At 44.7% G+C, this 23,484-nt stretch overlaps 2 protein-coding genes across 4 annotated transcripts in view; one reads left to right on the plus strand and one right to left on the minus strand.

The window, feature by feature from the left end:
* Positions 1–511: 511 nt before the first annotated feature.
* LOC308063697 (uncharacterized protein) lies at positions 512–14,378 on the plus strand (the record flags this gene model as incomplete). The annotated part of the gene is made up of 6 exons (XM_080386998.1): positions 512–586; positions 3,745–4,201; positions 5,253–5,342; positions 5,773–6,064; positions 6,911–7,195; positions 9,903–14,378. 5 exons carry the CDS (start codon positions 512–514, stop codon positions 7,176–7,178), a joined length of 1,182 nt encoding a protein of 393 aa, XP_080243124.1. The 3' UTR covers positions 7,179–7,195; positions 9,903–14,378.
* Positions 14,379–14,523: 145 nt separating this feature from the next.
* FHIT (fragile histidine triad diadenosine triphosphatase) overlaps positions 14,524–23,484 on the minus strand; it is a 661,182-nt gene continuing 652,221 nt past the window's right edge. For all 3 annotated transcript variants that reach the window (XM_080382945.1, XM_080382944.1, XM_080382946.1), the window contains 2 exons: positions 22,366–22,469; positions 14,524–14,843 (listed from right to left, as the gene is read on the minus strand). In XM_080382945.1, the coding sequence (XP_080239071.1) occupies positions 22,368–22,469 (102 nt within the window). In that variant the 3' untranslated portion in view covers positions 14,524–14,843; positions 22,366–22,367. The remainder of the gene's footprint in view (positions 14,844–22,365; positions 22,470–23,484) is intronic.

Here is a 23,484-nt window from a genome sequence, read left to right on the forward strand (position 1 = left end):
AGTAATGTTCCAGTGAGATGAAACCTCAGGCTCCTGATTCAGCTGGTATTTCTGGCAAATTGTTGACCTATTGCAGTTTGTTCAGGATTTTTCTAGTCTTGGTAGAGTGGCTCTTAACAGTGACAGATATGTCTGGCTGTTTCTAACAAATATGCAGCTTTTGTGACTCTAAAAATTCTAATACCTTGAAGAACCCCAGATAATAATTGCTCCTGTACTCTGCAGTAGCACTCTGTGTTTATAAGCAAGGAAAAGAATTAATTAAATATTAATTAATAGGATTTAATATAGCTGGTGCTATCTTGTGTCATAGAATAACTCACAGGGACAATTTTAATTTCACCTGACGTACGTATATGGATGATTTCTCTCCCGGGCTGGAACCGGAGGACAGTGCAGCTGTGCTGCAGGCAGGGAGAAGGGCAGCCCGGCTAATGAAAGGTGGCTGTGGGGAAAGGGTTCAGTGGAGCCGTTTGCCACATAGAAAAGATGTAAAGAGGAAAGCAGGAAAATGGCCTGCCTTTCTGTTCACCTTGGGAAGGAACAAATGCAGAAACCATCTCCTTGCCTGGCTTTGATGCAGCAGGTTTGATGGAGAAAATCCTGCTCTTTTAGAGCCCTTTTCCCTGCTTTATGGTAGCGCAAGCAAAATTTTAGCCCAATTTTGGATCTGTTAAAATTTAGAGGAATTTTTGGAGTTCCTGTGAAGCGAACAAAACATAAGGGCATTGCTTATGTCACTACAAAGAGATGTGTCAAATGGAGTGACAAAACCAAATGCTAGCTTGTGCTTCACCACCTATTAAGCCCAGCAAGAGGCTGTGATCAAACCCCTTCTCTGAGTGTTGCTAAAAGGCTTTTATTAGCAGAGCGATGCAGCCTGTGGGGACCTGTCATACTGATGTTTCCCTGACAGGGGTCAGAGATCAGACAAACTACTACAGCACTGTACATCCAAGTTGTCTCTCAACATCCTTTGGCCTCACGTTTCATGTCACATTAAGGCTTTTCTCCAAAGTACTTGTGTTTAAGGTGAATCTCAGGCTGACGCTTGCACAAGCTCGTAGCTGTGCACCAGCAGCTGGTCGTTTGGTGATTTCAGGGGGCTTGCCATCGCAGCCCAGAGGTCAGGCAGTGCATGGCTCACCCTTGGCTGCCTTGGGCTGGATCTCCATTGCAGCCCAGCCTGCATGGGTGAGGATGCTTGCAGACAGCTGAGGTCTTGGGAATTGCTAATGAAACCAACTGCTCTGCCAGCAAACTATCCCGGGTCCCCCACTGGCTGTGTAATTAAAATGGGGACTGTACGGGTGTGAAGTTAATGCTGTATACATAATGTATCTGTCCCAAGGTAAGCCTTCGCATCTGTTCTCTGTAAAACTGTAAGTGCAGGATATAATTAAGCGAGTGAGAAATAGTTTGAGCTGAACACAGCATTGTCCACCAGCAGCTCAAACCGCCTCTCCCTGAAGCAGTGCAGTGAGTCTAACCAGCCAGAGTTAGAGCTGGCATAAAACAAGGCTGGAGGCGCTGGCGGATAAGAACGTTTGTGGGTTTGGCTTTTTTTCCTTTCCCCCCTTTATTCTGTCATCGAGTACAAGGAGCAACTTCAGTCTGTAAATGCCACCAGATCTCCATTTCACACTGACATTCCCAGGGACAGCAGAACTGCTTGTAAAGTGTCTGTCACCCAACGAAAATTGGGGAAAAAAATATCTTCCAGGCTTCTGCACACCTTCATCTCTCCTAAATAAGCTGTCGCTTAACCCTTGCCTGCCCTCCTCCTGCTGCTGCCGGAGCTGATGGTGAAATGCTTGATCTGCTGGGTGTGGGCAGTTCTTGGAGAGCTGCTCACGAGATAGAAAAGAGGGAGGGGAAAAAACTTTTCCTGGATTTTTAGGAACATGCCTGAAAATGCTTTTATGTTGGTGACCCAGAAAGGCTCACCCAAAAGATTTGCAACCACAGCCAAACACTGAACTGCCCATCCGGGCTTTTCCTCCCACCTCACCTGGTTTTTTAGTTAAATGTCAGTTTGCTTGTCAGCCCCCGGCTGTGGTTTTGATGTTATTTCCTCCCTTCTTTCAGCAGGATGTCTTTGCTGCAGAAGGACAGAAATGCCGCGGCGTGACATCTCCTCTTTCCCAGCCAGGGCTGCGCATGTGAGCAAGGGGCTCCGGCAGCGGCCGGGCGCATGAGGGATGGGCAGGCAGACATCAGACAGACAGGCATCACATCTCCTGGCCGGGCTGGTGCCAGGAAAGGAAAGGAGGTGTCAGGGCATTTGTCAGGCCCCAAAGCAGCAGTTGGCAGATTTAAAAGTGAAATGTGCAAACGGGGGATGTCCGCGCTCCAGTGGCCTCTCCAGGCACCAAGCAGGAGGATGCCGCACGCATCCAGGGTGCTGTGCTGGCCCCTCGGCTCCTGTTTGCCCACGGCTTCTCGTGAGTCAATGGTGTGCATGTTGTGTACGTATTGCAGGGGTTTTATCCAGTTACACCTGACTTCATTTACAAATACACACTTTTCATGTATAAAACTGTGCAGAGCTACAGGGAGCGATATTACTCCTCTTCTACAATTTAGGTGTAATCTTCGGTGATGGGCTGCTGATCTTCTACACTGATTGTGCCAGCCCAGCCTCGGAGAGCCCCACCTGAGCAGCTTTTCCTTCTGGTGCTCCCGGAGATAAGTACAAGCTGCTCTGTCTGTCTGTGTATGTGTGTATAGGTATGTCCGTGCATACGCCTGTGTGTATATATATATAGTGTTGTCTTGGATCATTAGAGGTTATTACCTAAATCTTTTCACATTTGTGTCTGCCAGGCAATAAGCAAGTATTATTAAAACAGGGCTGCTTAAATGAAAGCAGCTGGAGAATAGTTTTCATTACAAGGCTGCCAAATTATTTGAGCAATCTCCTCACCTTACCTCAGGCCTACCCAGGGGCTGCAACTCAAATGCCAGAAACTCATTTCTGTTGTTTTACTTTTATTTTTTCATTCATTCATATGCACAAGTTGATATACATAAATATATGTATGTGTATTTTTATACATATGTAGACAGACACCGATTATACCTATATATAAAGACCTTAAAGATCTTCAAAAATGTACATTCAAAATATATGTAGAATTATAACAGTATAAATGTACACAATGAATAGCATGAAAATATAACATATTGTTTTCATATAATTGTGTATATTATATAATTATTATTAGTATATCATATAATTACCATGATGATAAGTAGATATGTATATATAGTTATATTTATTCATTATATCTATTCTATATTATATGTATATATGCATATTCGTATAAACAAATATACACATATCTATATATAAAGTCCTTCTAAAATACCTTCATATGGTTATATTTATATGTGGTCTATAATAAATATGTTAAATGTATATATAATATTATATGTGTATATGTATATATAGAAAGGTCTTATATATGTGGGTGTATATATGTGTAAATACATACGTCTGTATGTGTATATATATAAAAATGTTTTTTAAAGGTCTTTATAGATACATACACAACCAGCATATATATATATGCATATAGATATGCATATATACACATTTTATATATTAAAAACAGAATTTCTTTTTCAGCTCTATAAAGACCTTTATATACAACTACCTGAAATCTGTCTATGTGTACCTAACTAACGCATGTATTTTGCTGGGAGGGCTGCGGCCCCGGTGCCTGGCACAGCTGTGCCTAGAGGTGGCCACATCACCTACCCAAGAGGTCCGGGGGAAGCCGCCGGCCCCCCGTGGGCTCTGCAGCGCCGGTGCTGCTGCTGTTGACCCCCCTGCCCAGCAAAGCACGGCAAAGTGCCTGTAGCATCTCGCTTTCAGCTTGCACCAGAGTATTTGTATTTGTTTCCCTGTCCCTTCATGCTACCCTGCAGGGGAAGGTTGGGATCTCTATCTGCTTGCCCCCATCCCTGACCAACATTTCATCTGTGTTTAGACCTGATAAACACAAAGTGTGCAGAAGCCTGGCCCGTGGGAGATGTGCATGTGCATACAGGCACCTGGGGCTCACTGTCTTGCAACTGTTCATTTTCCTCTCCTGTTTTACTGACAGGCCTTGCCTCAACCTACCCCAAAAGTCACTGCAGAGAGTGGCTGAGGCCAGCATAGAGCCAGAGCCCTGCTCCAGGGCCAGCAGTGACAGTAGGTCTTAGGAGAGGAGACCACGGGTGGAAAGGGTTGCTTTTCTTCTCAGCTGCTGCATTTGACTGGAAACCCTCTGTTTAGTGTTTTTAGTACAGGTACTTACTGATGGTTTGCTTATGATCTGCAGCCTGGTTTATGCCAGGAGAGGTCTGGGATTCCAGCGTTCCCTTCCCTTCTGGTTATGGGGCTCAGGGGGGCTTGTGAGCGCTGCTGGAGGAGGCTGAGGATGCGGGCGGTACCTGGAAAACTCAGTTTAGCTGGGGCGCAAACATCTGTGCAGGCTTAAGGCGGTGCCGAGTTTCTGCCTTGCGTGCAGTTAGCTGAAGTTGTTGTGTTTGTTTGTGCTCCCTGGAAAGACTTTTAATATTTTTTTCCCCCCATTTTATTTTATATCCCTGGCTTGAAATTTATAAAGCGCTTGATCACCCAAGGTGCTGTGCCACTCTACCATCTGCATCGTTGCACAGCGAGCAGGCAGGGACAGGCCACCTGCTTCAGATCTGGAAAGTGCTTCTCAGTTTAAGGGGAAAAAAAACTTTTAGGAAGGAGTTGGAGGCAGAATTGGATGAAAAAATGTCTTCTTAGAAAGACCAAGAATTAGCAGAATCTGAGTGGCACGAAGACGGAAGCCCTTGTAACAAAGCAAGGTCAGGAAAGGAAGGGATGAAGGGAGACTTGCTTAGGCAGACCTACAAACGATTATTCAAATGCACAACTTCTACAACCACAGGGCAAGAGGAGACTGGAGCGCTGCTGGCTCCTAGCACAGGGCAGGAGTGTGGGGGCAAGCATCATGTTTTGTACTGTCTTCCTCAAAGCGGGAGCAATGCCTGGCTTTTGGTTGAGAAGGAAGATTTGGAGCATGGGCTTAGAGGCAGCATGGCAAAGGGACTGAATGCAAAACAGGAGGTTAAGAAGGGTATGCAGAAACAAAATTCCAAATCCAACAGCCCACAGTGAGTTAGGTTTTATGACACTCAATTACCCAGTGGGAACTTGCAACAGGTTGGGTTTTTTAGGTATTTACATACTTTTTGGTTTTTTTTAGGCACTGAGGGAGCAGGCTTGGGTGCCCAACAGCAGAAAGTGGGCAGTCTCTGTCCTGAACTTTGGAAGGATCTGGCCCATGGACCCAGAGGTGGGTGCTTAACAAGTGTAACAGCTCAGGGGTGGGACTGTGTACATGGAGTGTGGCAAATGTAGTGCATCTATTTAAGAGGGGCTTGCTAAGTGTACAGGGTCCAATACTCAGAACTTGGTGACATTTTTCTGAGAGAAAGACCATTTACAGAGACAGGAAGGCAAATGGGATAAAATGCAACATGATTTACCAAGCAAGATTAACCTGAAATCCCTAACTGATCTCGCAGATAAAAGAAATCCAGCGGTTCTCCTCCTCCAGGATTTCAGTGATCCCCTGCCTTCGTGCTCTGAATATCTAACAGTATAAGCCATGCTGGACAAGATGTGGATTAACTGAATACCTCAGAAATGGGCGGGGAACTGGCTAATAGGGCCAAGTAATGGTAAAAGGAGAAGTTTTTCAAGGACTGTCTGTCTTCCTTCAGCAGAGGAACATGGGTGTTTGCTGATGGTACCTGGTGAGGATGGCACAAACTCACAAGGAGCTTCAGAACATTTTAGCGAAAGGACCTGGAAGACTGTGAGTACACAGGAGATTGCAACCAGCTGGTACAACATGGCCAAGGGCACCCTGTTGTCCCCCAAAGGCCCTGTGGCAAGAGGGAACACACTCAGCTTGACACATGCGGTGTGCTCTCCTGCAGCCGTGCACCAAGGCGCTGGCCTTCCTGGCAGCAGACGGAGCTACATTTTGGATGCCACTAGCTGCACAAAGCTGTGAGTAATGCTGGGGCTGTCCATTAGTGGACAACTATTGCCTGCGCAGGGTACACCCCATTGTGGTGCATGGGCACCTGGTGCTCCAGAGCCTCCTGGGAAAATGCTGTATTTCAGCATGTAGGAAGGTACGTACAGGAGACTAAACTGGCTGATGGGAACGTTGCTCTTGGGAAAAGCATGTGCTGCTCAGCCCCAGAACGTCTCTAGGGAAAAGCAGTGGTGCTGGTGGCATCACGCCTGGTTCAGCAACCCCCTTGTTCACAGCTACCAGGGAAACCCATCACAGCTGTGCTCTGGGTTTTCTGGCTATGCTTCTTCTTGCTGTCACCCATCTCTCTGCATGCCTGAGTTCTGACTAATGTAAATACCCTCCCCCTTCTTTAGCATAATGAATACTAATTCCTTAATATGTGTTATTTTCTACTGTATCTCTATTTCCCTTCTATCCGTCTTAAGAGTGCCAACAATTGCTATCACCGTTTGTCTGCTGTGTGTATATAATTAGAACAGTCGGCTCAGGTAATTACTTTTTGCTTCCTTCAGTTCCTTCCTCTGCTTTGTACTGGTTTGCCTTGTTGGGGTTTTTCTTCATTTCAGGCTCTTTGGAAGAAGTTTTCAAAGCAGGGTGCGTGGCTTTTTACCACCCATTGAATTGGAGGCCACCAGCTGCTAAAGCCTCTAAACCCTCTAAAACCTCAGAGCTTCCTAAAACCTCCTGAGCAGCCAGCTCTCTCTCATTCTCTATTTCTTATCCCTGAGGCTCTAAGTGGAACTTGGTAAATGGTGTTTCTGCAAGTGAATTGCCTGGTTGAGAAAACTGCCCAGCTGCTTTTATTCCCCCAGGGCTGCCAAGCACCCGGCACTGCTGGTGCTCAGCTCACCCCCAGTGTGCCCAGGGAAGGGACACACAGGAGATGGATCTGGCCAGCCCCTTGCCTTCTACCTACATGGAAACCAGTGGCTGTTAGTGGGCCATGAAACCTTCCTCGTTCCAGCAGCAGGGAAAGGAAAACTCCCAGCAGTTTCAGGGATTCATGCAGAGACACAAAGCAAACCCACATCAGAGACCTGGGAAATTCCTGCTCTCCTCCAGCATGTCAGTTTGCCTTGAAAGATTTCCTTTCACAGGTAAGTATCTGTTTAATTACAGCTATCGCAAAGACAGTTAATAGCTGATGAACATGCCAGTATATTTAAATTGAATATATTGAGCACGCTGAACAAAACCGCAGCTCTTGACCTTTCTCGTAAGTGAAATGTTAGAGCAAGCTCCTCTACATTTGGAGCCCAGGGAGAGCATGGAGGGGACCACCCACTCCTGTTAATGGGAGCCACCCATGTAAATCCCTTTCATGCCAGCTCAACAACAGGCTGCTTAATGTCCAATTATTTTCATTTCATAGAGTTATTGTTCCTGTTGGCAGGGGAAGAAGTGGGAGGAAGGGTCTGGCTAAAGCAGCGCGCTCCAGGTTGCAGCATCTCTGGCCACACCAGCCTCAGCCATCCTGCACTAACACTTTTGTTACCGCCCTGAAGGCTCAGGGTGATTTAATGCTGGTGGCTACAGTTTGTCATTGGGATGGGACAGATCTGTGAACTAACCACCCTCCCCTGCCCTTCAGGATCATGACGGGACAAAGCCAGATTTATTCTGGATACTGGGAAATTCTGGCCCTTTACCGGCCTGGGTGCAGGCGCTGCAGGGATGTGCCACCCACCCCCCTCACTGTCCCCTCGCCCCAGCCAGCTTCTGTCTTTATTGATTTCTCGGGAACGTGAGCTTGTGATTAAAGTTTGCTTGTGCTTAGGTACTTTCCTGAATTGGTGCTTGGGTCCTTACTCCAGCAAAAACTCTCATTGATTTGTGCTGGAGCACAGGCTGAGTAAGCCCCCGGGGACTGGCTATATATTTGCAGCACGGTTCTTTTCAGACACATGACAATTTCAGGGCAATTTTGTAACATTAAAACAGCATTACCAGTGTGTCTTTAACTGGCCATAAATAGAAACCTTGACTTGTCTATAGTGGTTTGATATTCCAGGCTAGGCAGGAACATTCAGTCCTGGCTCACAATCTGTTTTATCACCAAAAAGAAATTTTGTAGGTTAGACAAGTCAAGAGCTTACTCTTGCAAAACTTCAGCCTGTGTCTGTGAGCTGCGGTGAGGCTGCATCAAATATTCAAGTGCAGGAAGGCCCTTTTTAAGGCTCATTAGAGATGGCAAAAAGATACAAAAAGACCAACACCATTTTACACTTGTAAAAATACCCCTAGTAGATTCATATTTTTTAATCTTCAGTACAAAAGCTCCGTAACTACAGCAAGGCATTAGTTTCCGATGACTAGCTACCTTTTTTTCTATAGCCTCTGGCATTAAAGCTCTCAGTGAAAAGACACTTTAGAGCTAGTTCAGGCAGTTCATTTTCTGTCAATCAAGTCTCAGGCTGGAAGTATAAAGGCAGTAACATGACAAGATTTCTATTTTAATATCTTTACTCTTGATAAGATAATCCTAGAGGAACGGTGGTGATCAAATATTTACAGGCAGCGCTCGCTGGCACAGTCTATTGTAAAATTAAATACACAAAATTATGTGGGGATAATGTTAATGTTGTGATATGAGGACAAAAGGCAGCACGCTTGAAATGAAGGTTGACTCTTCTTAATATATCCTCCTCTGTGGCAGGGACTGGCGCTGCCGGAGCGGAGAACAGAAGAGCAGCTTTCATTTCACATTTTCTGACCTTTCTCCACTTTCCAGTAGCTTGTTTGTTATTTAAACATATTTGCGTACTTAATGATCTTGATTTTTAAGTATGTATTTGTGTGTGCGTATCCTGTGGGTCTCTCGGAAGCACTCAACAACTCACAAAACCCTGGGAGGGAGCAGTATTTTGTACTGAGCTGCCCCCTTGCCCCATCGTGAGCCCAGGTTTGGTCCCAGCCCTGGTTTGACCGCCCTGGGAACAGCCAGTGCTGCAAGAGGCCATGCAGAGTGGGGACTGCAGGCGGGGGGTACATGGGGGGGTCTTTGCCAACTTGCCGCATGGGTTGCAGCCAGCAGTTACCTCTGGGGAGCTCTGCCTATGCAGCCTGCAGCCATGCACGTGCCCCAGAGCAGACAGAAGTGCCCGAGTTCCTGGTTTTACAGACCAGGAGACTCGCAGCAAATGCACTCATGGACAAACCTTTGCAAAAGTGCATATTTTTCTTTCTTCCCCTTTTCTCTGTGCATCCTTGCTGTGTGGAGGTGGGGACATGGCAGCGACCTGAAGGTCCTGTCCCTGCCCAGGCTGTCCAGGAGGAGCTCTGGCAGCACTGTGATGCACCGGGGCCCCTCTGCCACCACTTTTTCATGCCGCTCTGCTGGGGCTTAGCCGGAGCCTGGGGAAAATGAAGCGCTGATTTAGGCTGAAAGGCCAGCGCTAGCTAATATGGGAAATTACTCCAGCAATCATCACTCTTCTCCTGTCACTATGGTGACAAAAGAAATGACAAAAGCCCGAGCAGAAAGAGATAGAGTGACACAAGTAAAAAGGGACAGAGCAAATGCTCGGCAGCTGTGGCCGGTTCGGGAGCAGAGCTGAGGAGGGAACACATGGTACTCAAAAACTGTGCCGGAGCCACCTCTCGCTGAGGGATGCAGTTGTGTCCCACCTGTGCACGCAGGGCTGCAAACAACACAAGTACTAAGCCCTCATTATACCAAGTGCAACAGTCAATGCAGCTACTACAGGCCTAAAAAAAATTAATCCTGGCTGTAAAAGGCTTTTATGCCACAGCTTTAATCCTTAATGCACTAACCATTGATTTTTGCACCTCCTCCCTCCACAGCACTTCTTATTTGCCACCTGCCATAAGGGCAGGGTCTGCAACCAGCCCAGCCTCCTCCCTATGTTTCAGCTCTGAGCAACGCTAGAGGACACAGCGAGGATGTCTGCGCTTTCCAGCCAAAGCAATGATCACCCATGACCGAGAAACACATGTCCAAAAGGAAGGGGAAAGCCCAGGGGGACACACCTGGAGGCAACCCAGAACCAAGAGGAGCAGCTGAAGGCAGGCCAGTGACTCTTGCTGCTCGGCCCCTTCTCTCTGCAGCGCTGCTGGTCAGGTTTATCTCAAGGCCATTCCAGTACCTACCATCTCCCCATGAACAGACATGGTTGCCAGCTCCTAGATGCCTAAACAGCACATTTTAGCTGCTCAAGGAGAGGAATAACTTGACGAAAGTCCAAAGAAGTGGTAAGTGGCAGCAAAAAGTGCAGGTCCAAGGGCAACTTGCCCAGGAACCCAGCTGGAGAAGGTGCCAGCAGGTTGGTGCCCATTCTGCAGCGAAAGTCCTTACCCTGGGGGCCAGGAGGAGGTCACCAGCAGATCAAACACAGCATCCAATTACTTTCCCACTTTAAGTCAAATTTTTATTTTCTTGGAGTCACTTTCAAAAAAACGGGGTTGGGAGGAAAAAGGGTGGAGTGCAGGGGGGAGCAGAAGAGGGTGCTTGAGGGAACAGTGGAGAAAATGTTCACCCTGAAATGCCAAGTCAAAAGTACCCCCTGCCCCACCAAATCTTTTTCTTTTTTTTTTTTTTCCCCTTTTGTCAAGAAGGAAAATTGTATTTTCCAGCCAGCTCTATTCATGAGTGATTGTGCAGAGCTCTGCTAATGGGCTATGCCAAGCTGTGGTCACCCTACAGAGCTATTGGCAGGAGAGGTGGCAAGTTGGAGAGGACTACAAGGGAACTCTGCATGATATTTTTTGATGAGCTGATTATTCAGAAATTTCACAAGAGCTGAAATACATCACTCTGTTCTGAAACTCACAGCCCTGCCAACACACAGGACAGCTTACATGAGCAGCAGCGTTTTCTCCTTCACAGTGCTGCTGGCCTGTGCATTAGCAACCAGATGCAGGAATCGGACAAGACTTTTCAGCAGCCATCAACAGCAGTGACAGCGAGAGATGGAAAGTGGGTAGAAGGACACAGAAAGCTGAGATAGAAATGATTTAGGTACTTTCACAGCTGTCACTATGTGAGTATTTGGGCTTGAAAGTTTTTCATTAGCTCCATGGGTACTAGGACATAATAATTTTTATTGCTTTACAGCTAGGATGTGAGATCACCCCCAGATCCCACATGTGTTCAAGTATTTTTATTTCAGGGGTTGCTCAGTCACATTTCAGGGCGCTATCACAAGCCAGGAGCTGACCTTGACTCCCTGTCGCAGCCAGGAGCCTCTGTCTTAGGCATTGTCCTGAGTCTGCAGCCAAGTCAGGCTCCCACAGAGAATAAACAATCATTTTCCCCTCTCTGCACCACTAATTATAAACAAAACACGGTGTTAGTTGAGCACAGGATCAAATGAGAGTGTGATACCTGGGGGGATTGGGCGCATGTGTGCTGGAGTGGGTTAGAAGCAGCACGGAGCTGATTTTGGAAATACTGCACAAAGACTCCAAGGAGCTGATGGGGCATGTCCCCAGACCATTGATCTGTCAACACACAAGCCCCTTTGAGCTACCTGGAGTGGCACCGACTGTCCCCTGGAGGAGCAGGGGCTGAAGCAAGACTGGTGCTGGATGGCAATTAAAAAACACCCTCCTGCTGTACTCACCACCTTTGTTGTAAGCACTGTAGAATCCCTGCCTGCCTTAGTGCAAGCAGATTTGCTGTAGGTCAACTGGACTGTCTAAAGCTCTCTTTGTGCACCAAGAACCATAATTGTGGTCCAGGCGAGCATACTAGAAAGCCAAGTAGAGTCATCCAGAACTGGGTGCCTGCGACCTTGCACAGCATTGGCCCACACTGCTGCCACACCAAAGCCTTCAGGGACCATTCCTAATGGTTTTGCCCAGCCCTAAAAATGTACGTGCATGAACCGATGGCTGCCAGGTAGCCTTCTCTCGGGACCGTGTACCTGGGCTGCCTGGCAGGGCAGGGACCGGGTGCACTGGCTGATTGATTGTGTGCTCCCCATAACCCGGCCATTCTCCTGCCCGCAGGACTAACCATGCCCAGGACAGCTCTTCTACAATTTCTGTTTCAAGGCAGGCAGGGGAACAGGGCATGTGGAGCCACATCCTGCTCCCAGCCTGGTCCTACAAAAGCAAATGAAGAGCACTGTAGCGGAACCACATCTGGTTTACTAATGAAAATAGAGGCACACAGCCACAGGCACTGCACCCCCTTGGAGGAAACGCTCACTTCAGCAAAACAAACTTTTGGCAATCAAAAAAGTCTGGGAGTCTTGCTTCTGTATAAGAACAGGGAAGAAGAATCCAAGCTGTGTAACAGCAACCACAGTTAGCTCTGTCCTGTTACGAAGCCACCCCCTTGGGACCACTCCACTTGCACCACATCCATCTGAGCCCCTGCATGTGTGATTTTTCTCCTGTTTTCTGCTTTTGGTGGAGGAGCTCAGCACTCTGAAGCACCCCCCAGCCCAAAGGCAAGCCCTGGGCCTGACCATAGCAAAGGCAATTATTTAAGGTTTTAAAGGACAAAGTTGGTTACAAAGACCATCAATGCCTTCAGCACAGCATATCCTCACATTTCCAGCAACTGCATCTTTGTATGCAGCACCCTGCCTGTAGAAAATTAAGTCTATAGGAAGCGTATTAATGATCCAGACACCATCCTCGAGACTCAAGTCTTATAAAAAGGGAGGGTTTACGCCACATACTGCTGCAGGATGTCATGTACTTCATGATCTGCCTTTTCTAATCTCTCCTTATCTCTCACCCCAATCCTTTCTCATGTCCCTCATCTATTGCAAATTCCCTTTTTAAGCTGGAGTGAAGCACATAAATATTTTCATGCTGCATAAATAGGTTGTTTTGTGCATAATGCCACAGGCGGCTTTTTTTTAAAAAAAAACAGGTCCTTTAGTGCTGTGATAACGGCCTCCTCATTTACACAAATGAAATCTTCCATACAGCTCAGCACTCATCTGCTCAGCAGCCCCCATGCAAAATGGTTGGCGCAGCGCCCACTCATCACAAGCCACAGAATTAATACAGAATATTCCATACTTAGTAGGAAGCCACTGAGCATCAGGTTTGGAAATACCTTGCACACGTAACGGATGCTCAGCTTCTCCTTGTAGCACTTTGCTGGCAGTGCCACTGTTGTCTTCTGCCTATGTGAAATCACAGCTACTTTAAATATTACAGTGCAAAAGCAGAACTGTTTGTGTCGGGCCCGTTTGCCAGCATCTTTGCCCACTCTGCCTGCTCACCTTTCCTCCTCTGTCACTTCTTGCCCCCTGACCTTCATCTCCTGTTTATTCAGTCCTTGTTCAGGGTCCAGAAAGTGCAGACACCATCAAAATGGACTTCTCGTTTACTCTGCATGGAAAAAAAGATAGTGTTACAATCTCTACAGTTTTTAAAAGGGCTAATGAAAAATATCAGTGGCCACAGTGGGTCATGGTAAATCTTTGAAACAAACTGGCTTTTCAGGAGCAGTATTTTAACAGCACCACCATAAAATCTGGAATCAAACATCAGTGATTTTGTTTTAGTGTTTCTATTTATATTTGACCCGCACAAAGACTTCAGACCAAAGGACTGAATTCCTCTGCAGTATATAGCAGAGAAAGACTTAGGGAAAATTATGAGAGTTCATCCATTGCACATTTTCATACTTCTCAGGTCAGGCTGCAACCCTTTAGGACATACTATTGTGGAGCATTTTTATTTGTTCTGGTCAGTGACCACACTGTGCTGTCAGGCATGCAAAGCACTGCCAGGCTCTGGTTTGGACCTGACCCTGACCTCCTCACAAGCCTTCAAGCAGACTCTGCGCCCTACAGCTCCCCTCAGCACGGCTCTTACTGAGAGGCTTGGTTCAGGGGACACAGAAAGCTTCAGTTGTCACTTCCCTGCGATTCAAGAGCAAGATTACAGGTGCTCTTTTCATGCATATCTTGCGGTCTCGTTTCTTCTCTCCTCCATCTGTTGTTTGACTACTTTTCCCTTATTACACGTTAGCAATCAACAACTAACACGCGTGGTGGGTGTATTTCTGTGCAGGGCTCTGAGCGCAGCATCTCCTCCTGCCGGAGTGTTCCACACGGGTGTCTCCCACTCGTGTTGTTCGTTGCTGCAAGCAGGACATTAGTGTCAGTCTAACCCTAATGTGATTACTATGCCATTAGCACCTTTACATATCCATTGATTTGCAGAGGTGGTTTACACCACCTTACGCTCCAAAGCACTGTGACAATGAATTAAAAGGAACAGAGAAAGGGAAGATCTTAGGAAATGTTATACCACCTTACCTGACAAAACGGTAGCTCTCCAAGCTTCTTTTGGCTAGTCTGTAACAAAGCCTTAGGTTTTATGAATTGTCATACTGCTAAAAAAATAAAAATCTACTTTTTCTATCATACACAATAACTGAATCAAAAAGCGCAACACAGAGTAAATGCTTTGTAATACACCTAAACACAGTAGCTACCTGATTTTGCTAGCACTTTATTTCAATTTAGGCCAAGGGACAATTTAAAAAGATTCGTTCCCAAGTACACAATTCAGAAAAATATGAGTTACTACTCAGAGCAATATTTTGAATCAGTGCTGTTAGTTGTCTTAGCTGAAATTCAACCTTGATGATATCCAAAGGTCCAATAAAATTTTTCATGGAAGAATCCCATATTTGTAGAACATAATAAAATTGCTCAGCTGCAGCTCCAGGGCCACTGAGAACCGGAGAATGAGGTCTGTCTTTCTGGGAAGTTTCTTATGTCACAGGATATTTTTCAAACACTTTGTTACCTGAGAAATACCAAACATAACAGATAGTTACATATAACAGTACCTCTAATCTTTGTTAGTAAGATAAAGTGTAACACTGTTTATTGCTAACGACTTAGGTGCTCATTACTATGTTCCAACAGGAAACACTGACAGCAACAGGCAAAAGGAAATGTTGGGTGTTAAATCCCACACACAGCACATTTTGGCTCCTATTATAGCCTGTGCAATAGAGAAAGGAGAAAATCTTTGCACACAACTATTTTAAAATTATATATCAAAGCAAGAAAGAGGACCATTTGTTTGATTTATTATCTACTTTTTCAATAAAGTTCACTTCCAAATAAAACTAATGCCTGTCTTTCACATTGTGCTTTTCATTCCTAACTCACAAAGCACCCTCCAAAGGAGGTCAGCAGCATTTTACAAAAAACAAACATGAAGTGAAGCCACCTCTCTGATGTCCCTGAGTAAGACAGCGCAGTCCCCAGCTCTGTTGACCGCTAGTCATAGGAACAAAGGATTAGAAAGGGCATCTTGTGTCATCAAATCCAGTTTCTTACTCTTCAAATCAATTTTGCTATAATAACCTCATGCAAGAGTCTTTGGGGTGCATGATCGCTTATATAAGCTCCCTGTAAATGCTCTTTCAAAATCATCATCTCTTATGTATCCTCATCTAGCCTGACCCTGCCACGGGACTGTACCTGATGCCAAGGTATTACACACCAGTCATTTGGAACCATCAGCCTGAAAATGCTGCAAGTCTCACACACTGGAGAATGAATGGGGTATTTCTTCCCATTCCTGCTCTGATTTTATGACTCTCTTGGTGGTCCATCCTAGTAAAAGACCTGTAATAGGTGCCACGACAGACCTAGATGGTGTCCCCGAAGCAGAGAAATAGAAATAGCTGCAGCCAACTGCAGCTGCAAAAACGGCGTGCAAAATCCCTGCACAAACTCGGCACAGTTGCTATTGCAGTGCTAACTGGAGGGCTGCAGCAGCCCCAGTCATTAACACAAGTGGGGCATTTGGGTTTACCCAGCACATACCTGCCCTTTTGGGTAGAGATTGACATCCTGGCAAACAAGGGAGCCTCAAGTATGCTCAGTTCAATATATTTCCAATGTCCATCACCCGCTTCCTTTTTAGAATAACTACTTACTGGAGAAATTATTAATGCCTTTCCACCTACACAGCCTAGATATCAAAACTCACACAAAGGAAGCTTTCAAGCTTTGAGGTCACTTTTGAGTCGCTGGCTGGAGTGTTCCTCTGGACAGTTCTATTATGCACCAGCTACAGCAATAGGATAACACAACAGAAACCTTTGCTAATAACTGAGCGTGGAGTGGGCTTTTTGCTTGGTATCTTCAGTTTTGTACCTTCACTTCAAAGCATGTTTAGAGCTGGCTTCAATACTTGGAAAATTATTTCAGTTTATTAAATACAAAGCTGTTACTCAAATGTTACACGAGGGCACGGCCCCCAAACTCGTTTCCCGGGGCTGTGTGTGAGGCTTGGATCCTTGCTGCTGTTGTGGCTGCAACTCCCCAGCCGCCCACTTCTTTGTTTGATTGTCTTTTCTCACTGAAACATATGTTTCCCCTTTCGATGGCATTTTGAGCAACAGTTTCCATTGTATGCCCCTCTTGACTGGCAGTTTGATGGCAGCCTGGAAATTACTTGGCACATGTTTTGCGAATCTGCTTGAAGGAGGGTCTGGCTGTTTACTATCCTTTTGCAGCTTTGGGGGCAAGAGATTAGCACTATTTTAGCACAGGTTTGAATATAAAAGTACTTGACCACAGTTGATATTATCCTTATTTGAAGCTCAGCATTATCCTGTACCTTGACTCTTTTATCCCGGGTCCTGGGACACGATGTCTATCAGTTATTCTTGGCTTTCCCCATTTTCCTTTCATACAATGCAACATACATAAAGCTTAATGATGAACCAAGAACAGATCAGACTGAAAATACTTGGCATTTAACAGACAGCCCAGGTAAGTATCCAGACCGCTGGATGTGCAAGTTAAGAGAACATCTGGCCCTCTATCAGCTTTCTTTGCTAACAGTAATGCACTTGCTGCTTTGCCTTTATAGGGTACAATCTTGTCTGTGTCTCTGACCACGACATTTCTACTGTAGCTATACTCGCAGGATCCAAGCAGTGCTGTATGGGATTCATGTACTCTTTACAGGTGATTTAAATGGCCACCTACAGGGAACTGGGAGTCCAGAAAACGAGGTGTATAGCTTTCAGCACGGTACTACTCTCAGCCTCAAAATAAAGCCCTGGAATACGTATGAGGGGGACATTATGTTTATGCTGGCCTCCCACAAGAGAAAGACATTTCACTTGTAATCATAGCTAACTCCATCGCAGCTTCGTTTTCATAAGAATAATGACATGCTTCAACCAGAAAAATAATCAGCCTCGACACTGAGGCTGCTGTGCATTAGCACACCACATTTATTTGGGGAAGCCTTTTGCCCTGAGCTTTCTAGAGTGGGTATTACTGCTGTACACAATCGCTGCACTTCTTTTGGCTTTTTACATCTTCCCTTGAAGAGATAACTTAATTCCTGCGCATAAACCTTCTCCCTGCTGCAGAGGTGGTGGGTCTGGATTTTACACTTCAAAACACCAGCAAGGGCCAGATTATGTGTGTCTGCTGGATTTGTGTTGATATAAACTTCTCTTGCATTCCATTGAAATGACAAAAAGATTACTTTATATATATTTACTGCAGAAATGGGTGAAAAAAAGTATAGAACCTATGATATGATCCATCTTCTCTTTGCTATTTCCAACTACTTAAAGCATAATGTCACACCGAAACGCACACTTGGAGTGCTGCATTCGCTTCCTCTCACAGATTGTTGTGATGTTTTCCAAGGTGACCTTTGTAAACCATGTTTCTTTTCAAGCTTATATTTCACTCTCAGGTCATAACACTTTCATACAGACACGCAAACCGTCAGCTCCTGCTTTCTAATTAATGGTTCTTGGAGGCTTCTGAGTGGGGGATATAATTAATAGCACTTAAGTCTGGAGTGCAAGAGAAATCTATAGCTGATTATTAGGATGTGTATTTACTTAGGGATTATACACAAACAGCTCCTAAGTGCAGCCATGAACAGCTCTCAGCAATGCTCTCTGAGAAATCCCCAGGACCAGACACCACCTTGAGTCTGACTCCAGTGGAAGCACTCAAAAAATTGCCCTGCCTGTAAAATGAGGCTCTGAAACTGAGGGGTCCCTGCCTGCTGTACCCCTTTCCTCTTCTCCCATTCCCCATACCAGAATCCACAGCATGTTGTATTTTCTGTGACTGTGTGGGGACTCTTGCCAACAGGCTGCCTACAGCGGGGGAGCATCTACTGCTGAAAATACCTCTGACCACACCTGTGTTATCACTGTGGCACCCATCCAGGGGACAGCCTGTGCTGGGTCCATGCTGCAGGTACAGCATCTTCTGGGGCAGACTGTGTCCTCACTGCATGGCATATGTCCCAGTTCCACTCTGTGGATCCACTCCAAGACATAGTTATTATTTTGTGGTTCTATTCAGTTTAAAGTACCAGAAATAATAGGAGGGCTTTTCTTAAAGTAAAGCAACCAAAGAAAGGTGGTGCAAGCCATCTTGTTGTACTTGCTTAAATGTAAGGCAAGTGATGGGATTGCTCTGGTACTCCCTTTCATGCATACAGCATGGATTGTTAGAGATGCCAGTGCGAAACCAGATGCAAGCCAAAACACCAGTTTAAATTCCCACTGGTCAGCTGCTGCTAACAGTGGTTATTTCCCTGCTGAAGTCAATAGAACAGCATCTTTCCACACATACTGAGATCTTGGTGCAGAAGAGGCAGCTGTGAGACAGAAGGAGCACTCTCAAAGAATGAGACTGTCTCTTTTTCACAGTGGGGAAAAAAAAAATAATCCATATTCTCTGACAAAGTTGAAAAGACTATATTCTCTAGAAATATTGCCAGACTGGGGATAAAGGGGAGAACTGACTTCAGAAATCTTGCATGACTACACAGCCTGCATTATTTGGAGAGATTTTAAAATGAATTTTGCATGTTGAATGACACAAAATATTTAGATGGTTAAGCAATTAAAAGCTATTGAATATTTGTAACTCAGCAAGCGCTAGGCAACAGAATATCACTGTCAACTCCTTTATGCAAGGGGATGTTTTGACACCGTACTTAAGACTGACTGGTTTTCTAATGGCATAAAAGTATTACTTCAGTTATGCATAAAATAGGAAAACTTCTACTGAAACTTGTACAGCCTGGTTCTTTCTTCAGAAACAACAACACAGAGTGAAACTGCCTTTGAAGAGAAACATTTTTCATATACTATCTGAAGGTTAGTAACTCTTTTAATCTTTACCCTTTTTTCTAGCATATGTAACTTAAAATGCACAAAACAGACTATCAAAACACTTATCCAGCTACAGACAGATAGAAAATTTAAAAAGTGACTCTGAAAACAGGCTTGGAAATTAAGATGCTGCATCAAATCTTGCTCTTTGAGTAAAAACTCTTTCCCCCTAGATCCACCTCAGAAAGCAACCAGTTACCAAACACAGCTGACCATACGACAGCTGATATTAAACAAGTAATGGCTCCTAAAGAGGTCAAATCTTGGTGCTACTAAGCAAAAGAGCAACTAACTGGGGCAATTATTTATTAAATACCCCATCCACAGAAAGTTTATTTTCCTTTTCTTGTCCTCCTCCAGAGCCACATAAAGTTCTGCTGAACTTTGGCCCTGCAGACACAGTCCTGCGAGCAGCTCCACAGAGTCTGCACTTGCTGGGGGTGTTCAAGAAGTGAGAAGTCCTTCTAATGAGATAGGATACAGTGACATGGGCACAAGCAGTGAAAGACTAGAAACACGTACAAACCACAAATTCGCTCACTGATTTCAGTTTCATCCACTCAAGGCAATTGCACACACAAATAAATTATTTTAAGACAAGTATTTTCTCAAGCGTGCAAACTTAGCAAGGCTAAATGGGGTTCATTTCTTTGAGCAAGTGGCTGGTTATCTCTGATCATCTGGGGACTGGTGTAGAAGCACTCAGCTGTGGCAACCCAACCTGCCAAGAGGGACCAGCACCAGCAAACCTAGTAGGGAGAGAATCAAGAGCTTCTTCCTGCCTTGTTCTAGTATTTCTTAGGAAAAAGAAAAGTCACCTGCAAATCCTTCTTGAACAGACAGTCTACAAATACAGGTAAAAGGCACTACTGTACCCGGTCAAGACGTATAGCAGTTGTGACAGTTGGTGAAAGACTTGTGACAAATGTAAGAGTAACTGGGAAAGCTCTGAAACCCAGCTCAATCTGTCCAGGCTAATCCAGCTGAGCTGGGCTTCTTGGAACAAAACACTTAAGTAGAAAAATAATGCATGAGGCCTTAAAAATTTCTATTTATTGGCTCCAAAACACCCACATTCAGCTCTTTCTGAGTTTCCCTGTGCCGCCTGAAAGAACTCAAGTCAAATAGCATCCAGGTAAACTTATAAATGGCAAAATAAATCCTTTGTAGGTGAAAAACAAAAATAGCTTTGAAGAAGGATGCATATAACCTTGTTAATTTGCCAAATGTTTTCAATCTTCATTACTTCAGAAGCAAGGTTAAGAGCGTAGACAAAGGTTGAGAAATTCAGAAGGTGCTCAGATACACCTTTATCTTAGTTTCAGAGCCTTAAACCTCAGAAGCAAAACAATGTTGGGGGGAGAGATTGACAGTGGTGCCTTGTGTTGGGAATCTAGGGTTGGAAGGACTGCCTGTACTAGGCAAAATACTCTCATGATAATGATGCCAATAAGATTTAATTTACCAGTATCAAGAGGTCATTCATGCAGACATACGCTGATTTATTTTCATAATAAATGGAAATAAAAGTCCAGCCACATGAATTTGCTTGCAGGAATGAATTTAAACCCTCTATCCAGTTTTGTGTTTAGTATCAAAAGAGCCTAAGAACATTTTATTGATATGTGGGGATTTAATTCTAAGCCCTTTGAGAATCTCTGCAGAAAATCATTGCAAATTCATTTTTAACCAGACCAAAAAAAAACCCACCAAATATATAACGGGGAACATCATCACATTGGAATAGGGATGTACCATTTTATCCTAAGTGCTGTTCATTTGCTGCTGTGCCATTGATGAAGCACTACATAATGCCTCTGTTAGTAGAAAAGAATGCTTACATATGCATTACCTAAGAACATGCTCTTTCTGGCTGAGTAATTAATTTTTGAAAAGTATATTTCTAAGAAGGTGAAAAGTGAGTGTCTAAATACAAATCCAGCAGCCACTGTGGCAACTTGCCTGTGTAGTCCAAACCCTGCTGCTCCAAGCCCTGGAGGACACTAGGTCCCAGGTGCTGAGGACAAACTTCCTTCACAGATGGGACAGTGTGTGTTACACAGCTTTCTCTGTGCCAGTCCACAGAAGCGTTGGCACAGCTAAGTTAACTGGAGAAGATGAGAGCATGGTCATCATGCAGAAAAAAAACCTGGAGAGTCCAATGAACCAGCCCAAATGGAGATGCCAGAATGGCACTGGAGATGAGAGCTGCCACATGCACACTGTGTAGTTTAGCTCAAGATTTCTCAAGCTGAGCTGCAAGCAGTGAGTCACAGGCAGAGAGGAGGGATATTTATGGCATTTCAGTTCATCAGAGGAAAAAAATATGAAACAGTCACAAATGACAGAGAAATGAGAGTGCTGGACGATGGCAGACGACATATGGGGAACAGGGAGAGGGAGGTTTTGGCATCATTGCTGCAGCGTACGTCCCAGCGTAACTCATATTGATCTCCGGGGGCCAGTTCACTTCTACTGGAAGAATCTGGCTTCTGGGACTCCAGGTACAAAATGAAAAACTCTCAATTTCTAGAGCACCAATGTTAGTGTCTGCCAAGTGTTTTCTTTTTTTCTGTTTCTCCCTGCAAATCTCTTTTGCTTCTAAGGCCAGTGGAAAATTTAGCAGAACAGGCAGCTTTCCAGCAGGCATAATTTTGAAAGTTGAACTGATCAGATGATTTAAGATTTGACAGATGAAGTTAGCATTTTTTTAATCACTCTCTAGTCTGAATTCTTCTGGGATTTTGTATGTATAGGTGCATATGCTTGTCTGGGTGTACACAGACACACCAGTTTTTAGCTCTTCATAGAGGTACCAAGGCTATTTTCTGTTCTAAAACCAGAGGGAGGATATGTTAGTTTAGACATTCCTCTTAAGCAGCTGATGATGATTCTAATTTCCAGATTTGTTATTTTTTGCTGTCTGGAAACTAAATGCTCTAGGATGATGCTGATTTGTTCAAGAAGGAGAACATTATTTCAGCCACTGTGGGAGTGTTCTGTTCTTTTGGAAACAATACAAACTGCAGAGCTCTGGTTTGCTTTGTTCCATTCTGCATATTCCCCCTCTGACCTCGAGAAGCCTGTGGAGGCTTGAACAGAGTTTTGGATGTTGCAGGAGTAAGTCAATATGTAAAACTTTACCTTTAATTTTCCTGAAAATACTTCTTCAGTATTGCTGCTTCAGCTGCCATTTCTTCTTCTGTCCTCCACTTGTCAGGGGAATCCTCTTTGTCATGTCGTTGCAACTTTTTTGAGGAAGAAAGAAGAGAAAAAAGAACAGTTAGTTGACATCTTTTTTTTCTAGTTTTATTCCCAAATTCAGAGCATGTCTGTATGTAACCAATCTAACTATCCACATGTCTGTGGGACGGAGGGCCCTGATGATGAAGAGATGAAGATTACTAGTTTAGAGTGGTGACAGTAGTTAACTGGCTCTGATGGATTTATGATAACGCAAAGTACCAGGGTGAACTGTAGGCAGTGACAGAGTTCACCTTTGTGAATTGATGGTCAGATACCTTGCAAGTCTTTGATGCAAAGCTGGTAGGTAAGTTAATAGGATAACCAACACACTCAGATATTTTGAGGTGCCCATGACATCAGTGGAGTGAGCTAGGCACAAGCTACCATGCCAGAAATTCATGTAAAACTTTCTCTCTGGCTTTTCCCTTGCCCATGGGGCCACCTTTCCCATCAAAGTCCTATTGTTATAACAAGGCCCTGTTGCAGCTCTTTCCCACCAGCAGTTTATATCAGGAGTTTTCAGAAGAGATACGTTCCCTCCCTGCATGCAAGTTATTAGTCCTTCCTTGCCCTTGCTGAGAGTGAGGCACATCCCTGGTCTAGAAACAAACCCTGTTATTTTATGCAAACTATATTTCATTGATGATTTACTAGGGAAAAAGATCAAAAGTATGCGAAACAATTTTTGCATCTAGGTTGCATAATATGCCCACAAAATAAATTATAGCCCACATGCAGTATTAAGTGATATTTTTCCAGCATGACGATTTTAAATACACATCCTTTGTCTCTCCAGAAGAAGGGAGAAGCTGCTTGTTTTCCTGCTCTCCAGAAGAAGGGAATTCTATTTTATGGCAAATAAAACGTGCCAGCACTTGAGTGACTATTTGTACACATGTCCACTCAAAGAATCCCTGACACTCAAGGGAAGGCCACATTTACAGCAGAAACATTTGCATTAGCAGCCTAAGTATTGAGATTTCTAGCGCGTCTCTAGGTACAGAGCACAGCACAGAT

Source organism: Falco punctatus (genome assembly GCF_963210335.1).
Source record: "Falco punctatus genome assembly, chromosome: 4".
Classification (NCBI taxonomy): domain Eukaryota; kingdom Metazoa; phylum Chordata; class Aves; order Falconiformes; family Falconidae; genus Falco; species Falco punctatus.